This window comes from Balaenoptera physalus (genome assembly GCF_965194825.1).
Source record: "Balaenoptera physalus genome assembly, chromosome: X".
Lineage (NCBI taxonomy): Eukaryota > Metazoa > Chordata > Mammalia > Artiodactyla > Balaenopteridae > Balaenoptera > Balaenoptera physalus.
The window spans coordinates 61,125,156-61,146,314 of NC_138903.1; the positions used below are offsets into that span (position 1 = coordinate 61,125,156).

The 21,159-nt window shown below is 36.5% G+C and overlaps 2 protein-coding genes and 1 pseudogene across 3 annotated transcripts in view; 1 reads left to right on the forward strand and 2 right to left on the reverse strand.

Moving 5' to 3' along the window:
- The window catches only part of TEX11 (testis expressed 11), a 373,633-nt gene that overhangs the window by 231,622 nt on the left and 120,852 nt on the right, over nt 1-21,159 (reverse strand). Inside the window, exon 9 of the mRNA XM_082445679.1 lies at nt 20,172-20,257. Within this exon, the coding sequence (XP_082301805.1) occupies nt 20,172-20,257 (86 nt within the window). The remainder of the gene's footprint in view (nt 1-20,171; nt 20,258-21,159) is intronic.
- The window catches only part of LOC309652341 (tigger transposable element-derived protein 1-like), a 162,919-nt gene that overhangs the window by 130,976 nt on the left and 10,784 nt on the right, over nt 1-21,159 (reverse strand). The window lies entirely within an intron of this gene.
- Nucleotides 1-21,159, forward strand: part of LOC309652343 (uncharacterized protein KIAA1143 homolog pseudogene) — a 209,720-nt pseudogene that overhangs the window by 74,287 nt on the left and 114,274 nt on the right. The gene's annotated exons all lie outside the window — the stretch shown is intronic.

Consider the following 21,159-nt stretch of genomic DNA (forward strand, 5'->3'; position numbering starts at 1 on the left):
TTAATGTCACTGAATTATACACTTAGAATGATTAAAATAGCAAATTTTATGATATATACATAACCACAATTAAAAATAAATTCATTACTTTTCAAAAAATATCCACTTTTAAGACAAAAGGAGGTAGTAAAGGAGAAAAAGAGGGGGAAAGTAGTTGTGAAACAAAACATGAAAATAAAAAGCAAAATATCAGGTATACATCCAACAATAATATTGACATGAGGAGGGCAGACAGCAGAAGCAAGAAGAACTACAATCCTGAAGCCTGTGGAATGAAAACCACATTCACGGAAAGATAGCCAAAATGAAAAGGCAGAGGACTATGTACCAGATGAAAGAACAAGATGAAACCCCAGAAAAACAACTAAATGTAGTAGAGATAGGCAACCTTCCAGAAAAAGAATGAGAATAATGACAGCGAAGATGATCCGGGACCTTGGAAAAGAATGGAGGCAAAGATCAAAAGGATGCAAGAAATGCTTAAGAAAGACCTAGAAGAATTAAAGAACAAATACCTAGAAGAAATAAAGAACAAACAAAGATGAACAATAAAATAACTGAAATGAAAAATACACTACAAGGAATCAACAGCAGAATAACTGAGGCAGAAGAACGGATAAGTGACCTGGAAGACAGAATGCTGGAATTCACTGCCGTGGAACAGAATAAAGAAAAAAGAATGAAAAGAAATGAAGACAGCCTAAGAGACCTCTGGGACAACATTAAACGCACCAACATTCCCATTATAGGGGTCCCAGAAGGATAAGAGAGAGAGAAAGGACCAGAGAAAATATTTGAAGAGATTACAGTCAAAAATTCCCTAACATGGGAAAGGAAATAGCCACCCAACTCCAGGAAGTGCAGAGAGTCCCAGGCAGGATAAAACCAAGGAGAAACACACCGAGACACACAGTAATCAAACTGACAAAAATTAAAGACAAAGAAAAATTACTGAAAGCAACAAGGGAAAAATGACAAATAACATACAAGGGAACTCCCATAAAGTTAAAAGCTGATTTCTCAGCAGAAACGCTACAAGCCAGTAGGGAGTGGCATGATATATTTAAAGTGATGAAAGGGAAGAACCTACAACCAAGATTACTCTACCCGGCAAGGATCTCATTCAGATTTGATGGAGCAATCAAAAGTTTTACAGACAAGCAAAAGCTAAGAGAATTCAGCACCACGAAACCAGCTCTACAACAAATGCTAAACGAATGTCTCTAACTGGGAAACACAAGAGAAGAAAAGGACCTACAAAAACAAACCCAAAACAATTAAGAAAATGTCAATAGGAATATATATATTGACAACTGCCTTAAATGTGAATGGATTAAATGCTCCAAACAAAAGACACAGGCTTGCTGAATGGATACAAAAACAAGACCCATATATATGCTGTCTACAAGAGACCCACTTCAGACCTAGGGACACATACAGACTGAAAGTGAGGGGGTGGTAAAATATAGTCCATGCAAACGGAAATGAAAAGAAAGCTGGAGTAGCAATACTCATATAAGACAAAATGGAGTATAAAATAAAGAATCTTACAATAGACAAGGAAGGGCACTACATAATGATCAAGGGACCAACCCAAGAAGAAGATATAACAATTATAAATATATATGCACCCAACATAGGAGCACCTCAATACATAAGGCAACTGCTAACAGCTATAAAAGAGGAAATCAACAGTAACAAAATAATAGTGGGGGACTTTAACACCTCACTTACACCAATGGACAGATTAGCCAGACAGAAAATACATAAGGAAACAAAAGCTTTAAATGACACAACAGACCAGATAGATTTAACTGATATTTATAGGACATACTAACCAAAAACAGCAGATTACCGTTGCTTCTCAAGTGCACACAAAACATTCTCCAGGATAGATCACATCTTGGGTCACAAATCAAGCCTTGGTAAATTTAAGAAAACTGAAAGCATATCAAGCATTTTTTCTGACCACAGCGCTATGAGATTAGAAATAAATTACAGGGGAAAAAACGTAAAAAACACAAACACATGGAGACGAAACGATATGTTACTAAATAACCAAGAGATCACTGAAGAAGTCAAAGAGGAAATCAAAACATACCTAGAGACAAATGACAGTGGGATTTGTCTGGGATGCAGCAAAAGCAGTTCTAAGAGGGAAGTTTATAGCTATATAAGCCTACCTCAACAAACAAGAAAAATCTCAAATAAACGATCTAACCTTACACCTAAAGGAACTAGAGAAAGAAGAACAAAAAACCCCCAAAGTTAGCAAAAGGAAAGAAATGATAAAGATCAGAGCGGAAATAAAGGAAATAGAAACAAAGAAAACAATAGCAAAGATCAATAAAACTAAAAGCTGGTTCTTTGCGAAGATAAACAAAATTGATAAACCATTAACCAGACTCATCAAGAAAAAGAGGGAGAGGACTCAAATCAATAAAATTAGAAATGAAAAAGGAGAAGTTACAACAGACCCCGCAGAAATACAAAGCATCCTAAGAGACTACTACAAGCACCTCTATGCCAATAAAATGGACAGCCTGGAAGAAATGGACAAACTCTTAGAAAGGTATAACCTGCCAAGGCTGAACCAGGAGGAAATAGAAAATATGAACAGACCAATCACAAGTAATGAAATTGAAACTGTGATTAAAAATATCCAAACAAACAAAACTCCAGGGCCAGAAGGCTTCACAGGTGAGTTCTATCAAACATTTAGAGAAGAGCTAACACCCATCCTTCTCAAACTCTTCCAAAAAACTGTGGAGGACGGAACACTGCCAAACTCATTCTACGAGGCCACCATCACCCTGATACCAAAACCAGACAAAGATGCTACAAAAAAAGAAAATTACTAATATCACTGATGAAGATAGATGCAAAAATCCTCAACAATATACTAGCAAACAGAATCCAACTACACATTAAAAGGATCATACACCATGATCAAGTGGAATTTATCCCAGGGATGCAAGGATTCTTCAATATATGCAAATCAATCAATGTGATACATCATAGTAACCAAATGAAGAATAAAAACACTATGATCAACTGAATAGATGCAGAAAAAGCTTTTGACAAAATTCAACACCAATTTATGATAATAAGTCTCCAGAAAGTGGGCATAGAGGGAACCTACCTCAACATAATAAAGGCCATATACAACAAACCCACAGCAAACATCATTCTCAATGGTGAAAAACTGAAAGCATTTCCTCTAAGACCAGGAAGAAGACAAGGATGTCCACTCTTGCCACTATTATTCAACACAGTTTTGGATATCTTAGCTATGGCAATCAGAGAAGGAAAAGAAATAAAAGGAATCCAAATCGGAAAAGAAGAAGTAAAACTGTCACTGCAGATGACATGATACTATACATAGATAATCCTAATGATGCCACCAGAAAACTCCTAGAGCCAATCAGTGAATTTGGTAAAGTTGCCGGATACAAAATTAATGCACAATAATCTCTGGCATTCATATACACTAACAACAAAAGATCAGAATGAGAAATTAAGGAAATAATCCCATTCACCACTGCAACAGAAAGAATAAAATACATAGGAATAAACCTACCTAAGGAGACAAAAGACCTATACTCACAAAACTATAAGACACTGATGAAAGAAATCAAAGATGACACAAACAGATGGAGAAATATACCATGTTCTTGGATTGGAAGAATCAATATTGTCAAAATGACTATTCTACCCAAAGCAATCTACAGATTCAATGCAATCCCTATCAAATTACTAACGGAATTTTTCACAGAACTAGAACAAAAAATTTCACAGTTTGTATGGAAACGCAGATCCCAGAATAGCCAAGGCAGTCTTAAGAAAGAAAAACGGAGCTGGAGGAATCAGGCTCCCTGACTTCAAACTATACTACAAAGCTACAGTAATCAAATCAGCATGGTACTGGCACAAAAACAGAAATACAAATCAATGGAACAGGATATAAAACCCATAAATAAATCCACACACCAACGGTCAATTAATCTGCAACAAACGAGGCAAGAATATACAATGGAGAAAAGACAGCCTCTTCAATAAGTGGTGCTGGGAAAACTGGACAGCTACAGGTAAAAGAATGAAATTAGAACACTCCCTAACACCATACACAAAAATAAACTCAAAATGGATTAAAGACCTAAATGTAAGACCAGACACTATAAAACTCTTAAAGGAAAACATAGGAAGAAAACTATTTGACAAAAATCACAACAAGATCTTTTTTGACCTACCTCCTAGAGTAATGGAAATAAAAAAATAAATAAATAAACAAATGGGAGCTAATGAATCTTAAAAGCTTTTGCACAGCAAAGGAAACCATAAACAAGAGGAAAAGACAACCCTCAGAATGGAAGAATATATTTGCAAATGAAGCAAGTGACAAAGGATTAATCTCCAAAATGTATAAACAGCTCATGCAGCTCAATATCAAAAAAACAAACAACCCAATCAAAAAATGGGCTGGAGGCGCAGCTATGCTGCTCGTGCTGCAGCTCTCAGTGCCGGGCACAGCCTCTCTGCACACGACCCGCTGCCGCCATCAACATCTTGAATTGCAGTGTCGTGCGCAGCGCTTCTGCCCTCAGTCTCAAGCTGAGACACCGGCACAGTCGTTTCGCCCTGGCAACTCTGGTCTGAAGTGCCGGGTTCGAGGCCGCTTCATGCAGTATCCTGTGAGCAAGTGAAAATAGATGAAGCACAAAGGCAAAAAAGGAGTGTCTGAGAGTTCCTGTTGCTCCACATTCCAGCAAGCATTTGATGCTGTCAGTGTTTCAAGATATTGGCCATTCGAATAGCTGTGTGGATGAAAGGCTCTTGGTGCTCCAGCCAGGCATCAGGGCTGTGTCTCTGAGGTGGGAGAGCCAACTTCAGGACACTGGTCCACAAGAGACCTCCAAGCTCCACGTAATACCAAACGGCAAAAATCTCTCAGAGATCTCCATCTCAACATCAAGACCCAGCTTCACTCAACGACCAGCAAGCTACAGTGCTGGACACCCTATGCCAAACAACTAGCCAGACAGGAACACGGCCCCATCCATTAGCAGAGAGGCTGCCTAAAATCATAATAAGGCCACAGACACCCCAAAACACACCACCAGACGTGGACCTGCCCACCAGAAAGACAAGACCCAGATTCATCCACCAGAACACAGGCACTAGTCCCCTCCACCAGGAAGCCTACACAACCCACTGAACCAACCTTAGCCACTGGGGACAGATACCAAAAACAACAGGAACTACGAACCTGCAGCCTGCGAAAAGGAGACCCCAAACACAGTAAGATAAGCAAAATGAGAAGACAAAAAAACACACAGCAGATGAAAGAGCAAGGTAAAAACACACCAGACCTAACAAATGGAAATAAGCAGTCTACCTAAAAAAGAATTCAGAATAATGATAGTAAAGATGATCCAAAATCTTGGAAATAGAATAGACAAAATGCAAGAAACATTTAACAAGGACGTAGAAGAACTAAAGAGGAACCAAGCAACGATGAAAAACACAATAAATGAAATTAAAAATACTGTAGAAGGGATCAATAGCAGAATAACTGAGGCAGAAGAACGGAGAAGTGACCTGGAAGATAAAATAGTGGAAATAACTACTGCAGAGCAGAATAAAGAAAAAAAAATGAAAAGAACTGAGGACAGTCTCAGAGACCTCTGGGACAACATTAAACACACCAACATTCGAATGATAGGGGTCCCAGAAGAAGAAGAGAAAAAGAAAGGGACTGAGAAAATATTTGAAGAGATTATAGTTGAAAACTTCCCTAATATGGGAAAGGAAATAGTTAATCAAGTCCTGGAAGCACAGAAAGTCCCATACAGGATAAATCCAAGGAGAAACACGCCAAGACACATATTAATCAAACTATCAAAAATTAAATAAAAAGAAAACATATTAAAAGCAGCAAGGGAAAAACAACAAATAACACACAAGGGAATCCCCATAAGGTTAACAGCCGATCTTTCAGCAGAAACTCTGCAAGCCAGAAGGGAGTGGCAGGACATATTTAAAGTGACAAAGGAGAAAAACCTACAACCAAGATTACTCTACCCAGCAAGGATCTCATTCAGATTTGATGGAGAAATTAAAAGCTTTACAGACAAGCAAAAGCTGAGAGAGTTCAGTACCACCAAACCAGATTTACAACAAATGCTAAAGGAACTTCTCTAGGCAAGAAACACAAGAGAAGGAAAACACCTACAATAACAAACCCAAAACATTTAAAAAAATGGGAGTAGGAACATACATATAGATAATTACCTTAAATGTAAATGGATTAATGCTCCCACCAAAAGACATAGACTGGCTGAATGGATACAAAAACAAGACCCGTATATATGCTGTCTACAAGAGACCCACTTCAGACCTAGGGACACATACAGACTGAAACTGAGGGGATGGAAAAAGATATTCCACGCAAATGGTAATCAAAAGAAAGCTGGAGTAGCAATTCTCATATCAGACAAAATGGACTTTAAAATAAAGACTATTACAAGAGACAAAGAAGGACACTATATAATGATCAAGGGATCGATCCAAGAGGAAGGTATAACAATTGTAAATATTTATGCACCCAACATAGGAGCACCTCAATACATAAGGCAAATACTAACAGCCATAAAAGGGGAAATCGAGAGTAACACAATCATAGTAGGGGACTTTAACACCCCACTTTCACCAATGGACAGATCATCCAAAATGAAAATAAATAAGGAAACACAAGCTTTAAATGATACATAAAACAAGATGGACTTATTTGATATTTATAGGACATTCCACCCCAAAACAACAGAATACACATTTTTCTCAAGTGCTCATGGAACATTCTCCAGATTAGATCATATCTTGGGTCACAAAACAAGCCTTGGTAAATTTCAGAAAATTGAAATCGTACCAAGTATCTTTTCCGACCACAACGCTATGAGACTAGATATCAATCAAAGGAAAAAATCTGTAAAAAATACAAACACATGGAGGCTACACAATACACTACTTAATAACGAAGTGATCACTGAAGAAATCAAAGGGGAAATCAAAAAATACCTAGAAACAAATGACAATAGAGACACAACGACCCAAAACCTATGGGATGCAGCAAAAGCAGTTCTAAGAGGGAAGTTTATAGCAATACAAGCCTACATCAAGAAACAGGAAACATCTCGAATAAACAACCTAACCTTGCACCTAAAGCAATTAGAGAAAGAAGAGCAAAAATACCCCAAGGATAGCAGAAGGAAAGAAATCTTAAAGATCAGATCAGAAATAAATGAAAAAGAAATGAAGGAAACGATAGCAAAGATCAATAAAACTAAAAGCTGGTTCTTTGAGAAGATTAAAAAAAATTGATAAACCATTAGGCAGACTCATCAAGAGAAAAAGGGAGAAGACTCAAATCAATAGAATTGGAAATGAAAAAGGAGAAGTAACAACTGACACTGCAGAAATACAAACGATCATGAGAGATTACTACAAGCAACTCTATGCCAATAAAATGGACAACCTGGAAGAAATGGGACAACCTGGAAGAAATGGACAAATTCTTAGAAATGCACCACCTTCCGAGACTGAACCAGGAAGAAATAGAAAATATGAACAGACCAATCACAAGCACTGAAATTGAAACTGTGATTAAAAATCTTCCAACAAACAAAAGCCCAGGACCAGATGGCTTCACAGGCGAATTCTATCAAACATTTAGAGAAGAGCTAACACCTATCCTTCTCAAACTCTTCCAAAATATTGCAGAGGGAGGAACACTCCCCAACTCATTCTACGAGGCCACAATCAGCCTGATACCAAAACCAGACAAAGATGTCACAAAGAAAGAAAACTACAGGCCAATATCACTGATGAACAGAGATGCAAAAATCCTCAACAAAATACTAGCAAACAGAATCCAACAGCACATTCAAAGGATCATACACCATGATCAAGTGGAGTTTATCCCAGGAATGCAAGGATTCTTCAGTATAGGCAAATCAATCAACGTGATACACCATATTAACAAACTGAAGGAGAAAAACCATATGATCATCTCAATAGATGCAGAGAAAGCTTTCAACAAAATTCAACATCCATTTATCATAAAAGCCCTGCAGAAAGTAGGCAAAGAGGGAACTTTCCTCAACATAATAAAGGCCATATATGACAAACCCACAGCAAACATCATTCTCAATGGTGAAAAATTGAAAACATTTCCACTAAGATCAGGAAAAAGACAAGGTTGCCCACTCTCACCACTATTATTCAACATAGATTTGGAAGTGTTAGCCACAGCAATCAGAGAAGAAAAAGAAATAAAAGGAAAACAAATCAGAAATGAAGAAGTAAAGCTGTCACTGTTTGCAGATGACATGATACTATACATAGAGAATCCTAAAGATGCTACCAGAAAACTCCTAGAGCTAATCAATGAATTTGGTAAAGTAGCAGGATACAAAATTAATGCACAGAAATCTCTTGCATTCCTATACACTAATGATGAAAAATCTGAAAGTGAAATTAAGAAAACACTCCTGTTTACCATTGCAAGAAAAAGAATAAAATACCTAGGAATAAACCTACCTAAGGAGACAAAAGACCTGTATGCAGAAAATTATAAGACACTGATGAAAGAAATTAAAGATGATACAAATTGATGGAGAGATATACCATGTTCTTGGATTGGAAGAATCAACATTGTGAAAATGACTCTACTACCCAAAGCAATCTACAGATTCAATGCAATCCCTATCAAACTACCAATGGCATTTTTCACAGAACTAGAACAAAAAATTTCACAATTTGTATGGAAACACAAAAGACCCCGAATAGCCAAAGCAATCCTGAGAACGAAAAATGGAGCTGGAGGAATCAGGCTCCCTGACTTCAGACTATATTACAAAGCTACAGTAATCAAGACAGTTTGGTACTGGAACAAAAACAGAAACATAGGTCAATGGAACAGGATAGAAAGCCCAGAGATAAACCCATGCACATATGGTCACCTTATCATTGATAAAGGAGGCAAGCATATACAGTGGAGAGAAGAGAGCCTCTTCAGTAAGTGGTGCTGGGAAAACTGGACAGCTACATGTAAAAGTATGAAATTAGAACACTCCCTAACACCACACACAAAAATAAACTCAAAATGGATTAAAGACCTAAATGTAAGGCCAAACACTATCAAACTCTTAGAGGAAAACATAGGCAGAACACTCTATGACATAAATCACAGCAAGATCCTTTTTGACCCAGCTCCTAGAGAAATGGAAATAAAAACAAAAATAAACAAATGGGACCGAATGAAACTTAAAAGCTTTTGCACAGCAAAGGAAACCATAAACAAGATGAAAAGACAACCCTCAGAATGGGAGAAAATATTTGCAAATGAAGCAACTGACAAAGGATTAATCTCCAAAATTTACAAGCAGCTTATGCAGCTCAATATTAAAAAAACAACCCAATCCAAAAATGGGCAGAAGACCTAAGTAGACATTTCTCCAAAGAAGATATATAGATTGCCAACAAACACATGAAAGAATGCTCAACATTACTAATCATTAGAGAAATGTAAATCAAAACTGCAATGAGGTATCACTTCACACCAGTCAGAATGGCCATCATCAAAAAATCTACAAACAATAAATGCTGGAGATGGTGTGGAGAAAAGGGAACCCTCTTGCACTGTTGGTGGGAATGTAGATTAATAAAGCCACTATGGAGAACCGTATGGACGTTCCTTAAAAGACTACAAATAGAACTACCATATGACCCAGCAATCCCATTACTGGGCATATACCCTGAGAAAACCATAATTCAAAAAGAGTCATGTACCAAAATGTTCACTGCAGCTCTATTTACAATAGCCAGGACATGGAAGCAACCTAAGTGTCCATCATCAGATGAATGGATAAAGAAGATGTGGCACATATATACAATGGAATATTACTCAGCCATAAAAAGAAACGAAATGGAGTTATTTGTAGTGAGGTGGATGGAGTTAGAGTCTGTCATACAGAGTGAAGTAAGTCAGAAAGAGAAAAGCAAATACAGTATGCTAACACATATATATAGAATCTAAGGGAAAAAAAAAGAGGTCATGAAGAACCTAGTAGCAAGATGGGAATAAAGACACAGACCTACTACAGAATGGACTTGAGGATATGGGGAGGGGTAGGGGTAAGATGTGACACGGTGAGAGAGTGGCATGGACATATATACACTACCAAATGTAAAATAGATAGCTAGTGGGAAGCAGCCGCATAGCACAGGGAGATCAGCTTGGTGCTTTGTGACCACCTAGAGGGGTGGGATAGGGAGGGTGGGAGGGAGGGACGCAAGAGGGAAGAGATATGGGAACATATGTGTATGTATAAGTGATTCACTTTGTTATAAAGCAGAAACTAACACACCATTGTAAAGCAATTATACTCCAATAAAGACGTTTAAAAAAAAATGGGCTGAATACCTAAACAGACATTTCTCCAAAGAAGACATACAGATGGCCAAGAGGCACATGAAAAGATACTCAACATCACTAATTATTAGAGAAATGCAAATGAAAACTACAATGAGGTATCACCTCACACCAGTTAGAATGGGCACCATCAGAAAATCTATAAACAACAAATGCTTCAGAGGGTGTGGAGAAAAGGGAACCCTCTTGCACTGTTGGTGGGAATGTAAATTGATACAGCCACTGTGTAGAACAGTATGGAGGTTCCTTTAAAAACTAAAAATATATTTACCATACGCCCCAGCAATCCCACTACTGGGCATATACCCAGAGAAAAAACGGAGCTGGAGCAATCAGGCTCCCTGACTTCAGACTATACTACAAAGCTACAGTCATCAAGACAATATGGTACTGGCACAAAAACAGAAACATAGATCAATGGAACAAGATAGAAAGCCTAAAGATAAACCCAGGCACCTATGGTCAACTAATCTATGACAAACGAGGCAAGGATATACAATGGAGAAAAGACAGTCTCCTCAATAAGTGGTGCTGGGAAAACTGGACAGCTACATGTAAAAGAATGAAATTAGAACACTCCCTAACAGCATACACAAAAATAAACTCAAAATGGATTAGAGACCTAAATGTAAAACCGGACACTATCAAACTCTTAGAGGAAAACATAGGCAGAACACTCTTTGACATAAATCACAGCAAAATCTTTTTTGATCCACTTCCTAGAGTAATGGAAATAAAAACAAAGATAAACAAATGGGACCTAATAAAACTTAAAAGCTTTTGCAAAGCAAAGGAAACTACAAAAAACATGAAAAGACAACCCTCAGAATGGAAGAAAATTTTGCAAATGAATCAACGGACAAAGGATTAATCTCCAAAATATATAAACAGCTCATGCAGCTCAATATTAAAAAAACAAACAACACAATCAAAACATGGGCAGAAGACCTAAATAGACATTTCTCCAAAGAAGACATACAGATGGCCAAGAAGCACATGAAAAGCTGCTCAACATCACTAATTATTAGAGAAATGCAAATGAAAACTACAATGAGGTATCACCTCACACCAGTTAGAATCATCAGAATATCTACAAACAACAAATGCTGGAGAGGGTGTGGAGAAAAGGGAACACTCTTGCTTTGTTGGTGGGAATGTAAATTGATACAGCCACTGTGGAGAACAGTATGGAGGTTCCTTAAAAAACTAAAAATAGAGCTACCATATGACCCAGCAATCCCACTACTGGGCATATACCCAGAGAAAACTATAATTTAAAAAGACACATGCACCCCAATATTCATTGCAGCACTATTTACCATAGCTAGGTCATGGAAGCAACCTAAATGCCCATTGACAGATGAATGGATAAAGAAATGTGGTACATATATACAATGGAATATTACTCAGCCATAAAAAGGAATGAAACTGGGTCATTTGTAGAGACGTGGATGGATCTAGAGACTGTCATACAGAGTGAAGTAAGTCAGAAAGAGAAAAACAAATATCGTATATTAACACATATGTGTGGAATCTAGAAAAATGGTACAGATGACCTGGTTTGCAAGGCAGAAATAGAGACACAGATGTAGAGAACAAACGTATGTACACCAAGGGCATAAAGCGGGAGGGGGTGGTGGTGGTTGGATCAATTGGGAGATTGGGATTGACATATATCCACTAATATGTATAAAATAGATAACTAATAATAACCTGCTGTGTAAAAATAAATAAATTTAAAAAATATTGACATGAAATATGAATGGATTAAACAATACAATCAAATGGCAGGGATTTTCAGACTAAATTAAAAAACGAGATCCAACTATATGCTGTTGATGAGAGACACACTTTAGATTCAAAGATACAAAGGGGATGAAAGTAAAGGAATGGAAGAAGATATACCATGTAAATAACAACCATAAGAGCACTAGAGTAGCTATACTAATATCAGACAAAACAGACTTCAAAACAAAAGAAAATGTTATTAGAGATAAAGAAGGATATTTTGTAATGATAAAAAGGTTAATCCATCAGGAAGATATAACAATTGTAAACATATATGGACCTAACAACAGAGCCCCAAAATACATGAAGCAAAAGTCAACAATACTGAATGGACAGGTACATAATTAAACAATGATAGTTGGGGATGTCAGTGTCCCACCTTCAGTAATGCATATTACAAGTAGGCAGAGCATCAAAAAGGATACAGAAGATTTGAACAACAGTATAAACCTACTAACCTAACAGACAACTACACCACACTGCACCAGATAAGAGCAGACTACACATTCTTCTAGAACGGAACATATTCTAAGCCTTAAAAAGCCTCAGTTTACTTAACAGGATTGAAATCATACAAAATATGTTCTCTCCCTATATGGAAATAAATTAGAAGTCAAGAACAAAACTAAGTTATTTGGAAATTAAACAACACACTCCTAAATAACCAACAGGTCAAAGAATAAATCACAAGGGAAATTAGAAAATACCTTGAGCTGAATGAAAAGGAAAACAAAACATACCAAAACTTATCGGATGGAACTAAAGCAATGGTTAGGGGAAATATCCTAGCCATAAACAGCAATATTAAAAAAGATCTCAACCTTCCATCTTAGGGGAAAAAAAAAAGCCAGCACACTAAACCTAAAGCAAGCACAGAGGGAGAAAGTCATAAAGATTACAGTGGAAATAAATGGAATAGAATACTTAAAAAACAATAGAGAAAATAACGAAAACCAAAAGTTCGTGCTTTGAAAAGATCCAACAAATTGACAAAACTTTAGCTAGCTAAACTAACCAAGAAGAGAAAAGACTCAAATTACTAAAATCAGGAATCAAATAGGGGTGACATCACTACTGACCTTTGGAGAAAGACTATTCATAACTAGTGCCTCAGCTATGTCCCCTTGTATAAATCTCTTAATCTCTCCAAATTTCCATTTCCTTATCTGTACAAGATGAAGTTGATCGATATCATTTTTTAAACTCTAAGCAGATGAATCATATTTTTCAAACAAAATCTTAAAAGGACATACTACATAGGAAACTGATTAAAGCCTAATTTCTCTGAAGCAAGATGGGGATCTTGGAGAAGTGTGAATAAGTCTCCTCCTCTTAAAGGAGATTCTGAAGCTCTTCTGGCAGAACCTAAGGGTACCACAGAACACAGTTTCTTAATTTCTGAACTAGATGATCTGTAAGGGTTCTTACAGCTATAAAGTGTTATCTATAGTAAATTATCTTCTTATTAAAATTGCTACTATACAATTTGTTATATTTCCACAAGATGGTGCTAATACATTCCACTTTCCATTAAAACATGTCTTCTATATGATCATTTTTACAGTTAATAATTTTATCATAGTCTATGATCATATAATACCCTTAACTTTTCAAAGTACTATTGTATTACTTATACTATCTTCATTACAAGCCACCTACACAAATAATGTTGCACTAATTTTTCAGATGACTATATCACAGCACATAGTAGTTAGGTGAGTGACCCAAGGTCACACAGTTGATTAGTAACAGATTTTCTAATGCTAGCTCTGTGCTCTTTCCCTAGATCACACTGCCTGATTACAGATAATATTGTCAAAATCTCAAGGTCTCAGGCTGAGAACAGAAGCAAAAATAAAGCAATGAATATTAAGTAGCATTAAAACTGATACAAACTTCCCTTGGGCTCATATATTGAACCGTTAATATTTGTGCATATAAATACATTTATGTATATTTCCTTTGTTGTTTCCCTTCTTATTAGAAGACCTCTGGTGTCACATATTCCTATACAACCATAGTAAAGGCTAAATAGTGATAAATAAAAATATCTCATTAACACTGTCCTTATTGTAAACATAATAACTATTTTTTAAAACCGTCATAGAAATTACATAATCTGGGTTTACTAACTCTAAGCACTATAAATTTAGAAACTAACACTATAATTTTTGTTAAATTCTCCTCTTTCGATTCCATGAGAGATACAAAAAGTTTTATAGAACAGGAAAGAGACACACTTCTCTTCCCACTTGAGGATACTATATCTAACATAAAAACTATCCCCAACTACTAGGAAACAACTCACATTAGCTGCCAACTAAGGCAGGCTTTAGATTCGTTTTAGAGAAATTTAAAATGGTGTTAGAAAAGGAGCTAAAAAATTACTCCTCCTCTAACATACTACTTACCCAATTATTTATTCACATCCAAAAATCTAGCAACATTAAGTTTAGGTTGTGTGTGTGTGTGTGTGTGTGTGTGTGTGTGTTTTTAAGAAAATACGAAATGAGACCTTATGGTCTCAGAAGGATGCTAAAGAAACCATGCTTTCTTTGGATGCTGAGAGGAGAAAAGCAACCCAGGCCTCTCACACAAGGAGCTGAGAAATATTCTCATTTTTGGTAACCTACAAAGGCCTCTCCTCTACAGAAATTTATAAGCACTTAGTCTCTGACGTGTAGCTTAAGGCAGTAGGGTCATTTAAATTTCAGTTATTAAGATCAATATTAGATTATTTTTTACAAAACATTTTCAGGGTTTTATCCAATTCTTCAGGATTCTATCCAATTCAAATGTTTTCTGTCATTTTCCCAATTTATCTCACTGTCTCTACTACAACAAGAGGTCACCAATTAGGAATTTTCCTGTGTATAGTCTTGGGCTCAGTTTCATTTCACTAACCTTCTTTATTTACTGTCCATTCTGAAAAAACTCAACTCCTTAAATCTTCCAAATACATGTCAAGGATTCTCATGTTTTCCTTGTCGTTTAATATATTAAGAGTTTTTAAAAACTATTTTTGAAAAAAAATAAAAAGAACAAAGTAAAATGTTAATACTGAGCATTTATGAGTGTGGGATTAAAGGGGACTTTTACATTCCATATTACTTTTTTTGTGACATTTAAATTTTTATAATTAGCACATATAACTGCTTTAATCAGCAAAGAACTTTTTTTTAAATTAATTCTATTTATTTATTTTTAATTTGGCCACTCAGCATGGCTTGTGGGATCTCAGTTCCTGACCAGGGATCGACCCCACGTCCACTGCACTGGAAGTGCAGAGTCTTAACCACTGGACCACCAGGGAAGTCCCCAATCAGCAAAGAAGTTTTAAACATTATTTTTACTATATCCATGGGTATTACCCTTTCATTTTGATTCTTCTCTCCCAAATTTAATTTGCCGTAATTAGAAAATAGGTCTTAGAGCAAAAGGGGAAAAGTAAGCCTCCCCAAGTGTTTACCAGCCAGTAGCTCCAAGGAACACAGTTGAGTGAATTAGAAAGAACTACTAGAAATCAAGGAAAAATCATCCTTGATAAAGAATATGATTAAGGTGGGACTTCCTGGTGGTGCAGCGGTTAAGAATCCGCCTGCCAGTGCAGGGGACACGGGTTTGAGCCCTGGTCTGGGAAGATCCTACATGCCGCAGAGCAACTAAGCCCATGTGACACAACTACTGAGCCTGCGTGCCACAACTACTGAAGCTCACGTGCCTAGAGCCCGTGCTCCACAACAAGAGAAGCCAGTGCAATGAGAAGCCTACGCACCGCAAGGAAGAGTAGTCCCTGCTCACCGCAACTAGAGAAAGCCCACGTGCAGCAATGAAGACCCAACGCAGCCAAAAATAAATAAATAAAATAAATAATTTTTTAAAATAAATTAAAAATAAATAAATAAATTCTATCATGTTAAAAAAAAAAAAGAATATGACTAAGATATGGGGATTAGGACATTTTTCTCCCGGGGGAAAAAATCTGCAAAGTCTTTGCAGTAAATCAGCGTAATTCCAAAGCCTTTTGAGTTGGACTCATTTCTGTTGTTTGGTTTACAGTACTTCTTGTAGAATACTAATTAGTTAGAGTGAAATTTCTGTAAACCTTTTCTAAAAAGCCAAGTTCAGCAAAATATATGTCCAAATTGTTAGATAGGACTTTAAAAGACTAAACACTAAATTCAAATTCTACCAGGACAACTGAGAGGCCACTAACAAATCCCCTAGAGTGCAGAAGAAAGTTCTATATCAACAGTCTCTTCCCACCTACTACTTATTCTTGCCTCTGCCAGGAGCAGACAGAGGAGCTCAGTATAGCAAGAATTACAAAAAGGGAGAAAAAGAAAAACTGTACTTTATTAAACAAGAAAACCTCTTAAACATATTTCCAAAGCTCATTTCAAAGATCTGAAATTTTATATTCTATGGAGTCCTAACTGAATTTGTCATTTGAATACACTGAGGCAGGTACCTTGATGCCAACAGTAAAGTAAGCTTAAGGATTCCCAATTTCATTCAGAATTATAGTGGCCTTTCTTAATCTGTGGCATCTCTAATAAGGAGGCATAATCAAAAAAGTGTGTCAGAGGGACTTCCCTGGTGGCGCACTGGTTAAGAGTCCGCCTGCCAATGCAGGGGACACGGGTTCGATCCCCGGTCCAGGAAGATCCCACATGCCGTGGAGTAACTAAGCCTGTGAGCCACAACTACTGAGCCTGTGCTCTAGAGCCCACAAGCCACAACTACTGAGCCTGCACGCCACAACTACTGAAGCCTGTGTGCCTAGAGCCCGTGCTCCACAACAAGAGAAGCCACCACAATGAGAAGCCTGCACACCGCAACAAAGAGTAGCCCCCGCTGGCCGCAACTAGAGAAAGCCTGCATGCAGCAGTGAAGACCCAAAGCAGCCAAAAATAAATAAATTTTTTTTAAAAAACCCCCCAGAAAAATGTGGCAGAAATCAAGGAAAGCAGCAGCTGTTTATGAAGTTTTCTTAGCAAAAGAAAAGGCAAGAGGGAGACAAAAACTGACCAAGGTCCTAAACTGAGATCTGTTAACAAGAACTGAGGGAAAGAAAAGAGCTTTTAAGCAATACCCACTACCACCCTTTATGTTCTAGGCTTCTACTTCAACAGAATTCTAATATACTACAGCAATTTTGGTATCTTATCATCTGTGAAAAAATGAGGGGTTTTCCTTTTAGACTGAATGGGTATTTCCAAATTGTATATAACCTCTAGCTTAAGATATCCACTGTTCTCAAAAGAGTTAAGCCTGTAGAAAGTACACTCACCTTCCATGCCCTCCTTCTAGTACAAAATCTACAGAGAAAGGTGCTTAATTAGCAGCTATTCATTCCTGCTTATATCACCAACTGCTCCCAACAGTTTTCTCAACACACAGATAATTAAAGCACAAAGAAGAATTGCCACAAAGAATGGCAGTATATGATAAAAAGATGTGGGTGTCTGTCTTTATAATATTTTTACGTGGGAAGTCAACAAGTAATCTGCGTTTGATTTCACTGTGATAAATTTTAGAATATACTAGTGAAGCAGCCACATTAGTGCCCATTTGCAGTAAATAGCAAACACATCACCTAGCAATAGCAGCAGCTACTGCCATATATTGAGCAGTTTCTATTTCCCAAGCATGTTACTAAACACTACAATATATGCATCATCGTATTTAATCTCTAGAATAATTCTAAAAAGTAGGTATCACAATGTTGATAATTATTTTTGCCTCTTTTTAAATACATTAAAATATAATCCTTTTCAAGGCATTTGACAATACTTCACTAAGTTATTTTTATATCCCCAAAAGATGTGGAAAAATAATCTGGCAGAAAGATTAAAATAATATATAATAACTAGGGCTAGAATTCAAGTCCTTCCTGTTTTCCCCAATCTCATTCTAGTGACAAGAATACAAAAAGAGTCAAAAACATAGTGGTGCTCTATAAATGTGTTATTATCTAAATATGACTGTGGGTCAAATAATGTTCCTAATAATACAGACACTAAACAGTAAAAATCTGATATAGTTAGCTTATGATATAAATATCAGCCATGCTCTATCACTGTCATATTTTCCTTCTGTAAGGTTTTCTAAAAAAGATGATGACAGATAAGAGGTCAACAATCCATGGCATATACGATAATAACCTACATTTATGCCACTTCAAGCCTCAGCCTACTCTTATAAGCAGTTGCTAGAGAGCATTCATGTTTATGTTCATTCTGGCATAAACTACAGGCTCACCTCCATAGTCTTAAGCTTCCAGAAGCCATCCATGGCACCACAGCATCCTTTTTTTCTTTTTTTGTCCTTCCCATTCCTGTCTCCTTGGCATACTAATCTTTTGATAGGTTGATGCCATAACCTTTGTGAGTGCTCCTCCCCCAAATACTGCCAAATCCTGGAATAGAACTCACTCATTCACTTTATAAAAAGGTTGTTCATTTAAAGGAAACTTGTAAACCTATGCTAAACTAGGTAGCTCCTTTGGTATATTTTTAATAATTCAATTGATAAATGTGATTTATAATAAACATTTCAGGTATATTCCACTTGTATGAAGCATTCTAAATTGAGACAAGTATATCTCTTATAACTGCATAAGCCTGCTCTGTCAGGCATAGTTCTTTACAGAGTTTGATCAATCTTTGGGCTCTAAAAAGTCTTTTACATAAACAAGTTATTTGCATAAGTATTTTATTAGAGATATATATGCCTATGAGTACTATAATCTTAATGACCATATTTCTATTTATTTCATTAATGGTAAATATAATTTTCACAATAGTTAGACTAATCAAGAGAATATCTCCAAATAACTAGAACTAACCCCATACTCAGAGAAGGGAAACATTTAGGAATTGATTTGCTATATTTTACTCCATAATCCCCTGATATTCAAAGCACTTGGGACTTCCCTGGTGGCGCAGTGGTTAAGAATCCACCTGCCAATGCAGGGGACACAGGTTCGAGCCCTGGTCTGGGAAGATCCAACATGCCGCAGAGCAACTAAGCCCATGCACCACAACTACTGAGCCTGTGCTCTAGAGCCCGTGAGCCACAACTACTGAAGCCCGCACGCCTAGAGCCCGTGCTCTGCAACAAGAGAAGCCACCGCAATGAGAAGCCCACGCACTGCAAAGAAGAGTAGCCCCCACTCGCCGCAACTAGAGAAAGTCCATGCGCAGCAACGAAGACCCAACACAGCCAAAAATTAATTAATTAATTAATTTAAAAGGAAAAGAAAATTCAAAGCACTTTATGTGACATCTCCAGAAAAATAGGTTTTTCACAGAAATTCACTAGCAATTACTGAGTATCTACTATTATGTCAGAACCTGTACTGGGCATAGGTATTCAGTGAAACACAGGATTCTTGCATATAGTTGCTATATTTTTGCACTATTCCATGATATTTCCAGATTCAACACAACAGTACAAATCTTAGTGTAGTTCTAAGCATACAGTAAGTGCTTAATATATACTTACTTGACTGATATTAAAATACCAAGATTCTCTTAAGACTAATAATTTTAGGTGATCCTACTATTTACCCACCTGCCCTTATACTCTGGGGTTAGCAGACAGCAATACATACCAAAGCAAAAAATAAGGATTTCCATATTCTTGATGAAGATACAAAGGAGGAATGGAGGGAGAACATGCTTTTATGTTATTAAGAATAGAATACATTTTTCTATCAACTGGCAACATATAAGAATAATAAACAATACATGTTAAAGGAGTAAATAAATTTAGCATGTTGACTTTTGAAATCAGAAAATGTTTAAACTGTCAAAGTACCCTATAGTAAGTATTGACTGAACTCTATGATAATAATCGTTAATTTATATTTATTATTTTTTTATATTACCTGAGCCAGAAAGAACTTTGTTCATATTTATTCAGCTTGTAGGTTTGTACTCCAAAGCTATGACAGAGAATATGAAGATATCTGGTCTACAATATTAAAAGAAAAAAAACAAGATATGTCAGATTCATGATTCTCTTAACATTAAAAAATCTATAGCATTTCAGAGTCTTTAAGACATACTTAGTGTTCTGTACATCAAAATAACCCACTCATCCTTATCAAAACCTCTCACTTTATATAAAGAGGAGCTAAAAAATATTCAGGGTGTGGCATTAGTTACCTATGGAAAGGTAATACAATACATTACTAATAGAACTTGAAAGATCCTTTGTAACAGGAAATGGGAAAACTAATCATTGCCCAGCAAAAGAGCAGGCTAAAATGCCTCTGTAGGTTGCCAGATTCAGTAAAAGACATTAGAAAAGAGTATATTCAAAGAAAACAAAATCACCACTGAGGGGGGCAAAAATTGAATGAATACCTTTCAAAATTAAGACAAATTTAAAAAACGTGAAATGTGTCCAAAGCACTATCTAGTCATAAGACTTATTTAGAAATAGTTAATTTAATGGATCTCTTGATAACAACAAAAATTTTCTTTACATAAATTACCACTGAGATAGAAGTAGGAACAAGTATGTGAATGATGCCATAGGAAAATACTCTTACAGCTTAATCAGCATCTCAGTCGCTGTGTTAATGTCATATCGTACAGAATTTTCATTCATCAAAATACTGGGAAATGGCATAAAAGAAAAAAAACTTAATTCTAATAATTTACCCAAATATCCCCTCACTATTTATAGAAACCATCTAGCCAGAATCTGATTATATCCATATAAAGGAGTCCTTTATAAGTTTAACCTGAGTAAGACTACAGAAGCAGATCCTCAATTAAGAATCCAAGATCTGAGGGAAGTTATTCATAAGTAATGTGTAAAGAGCTGTCTTGCTTCAAAAAAGTTTCCCTTTGAATTACAGTACAGTA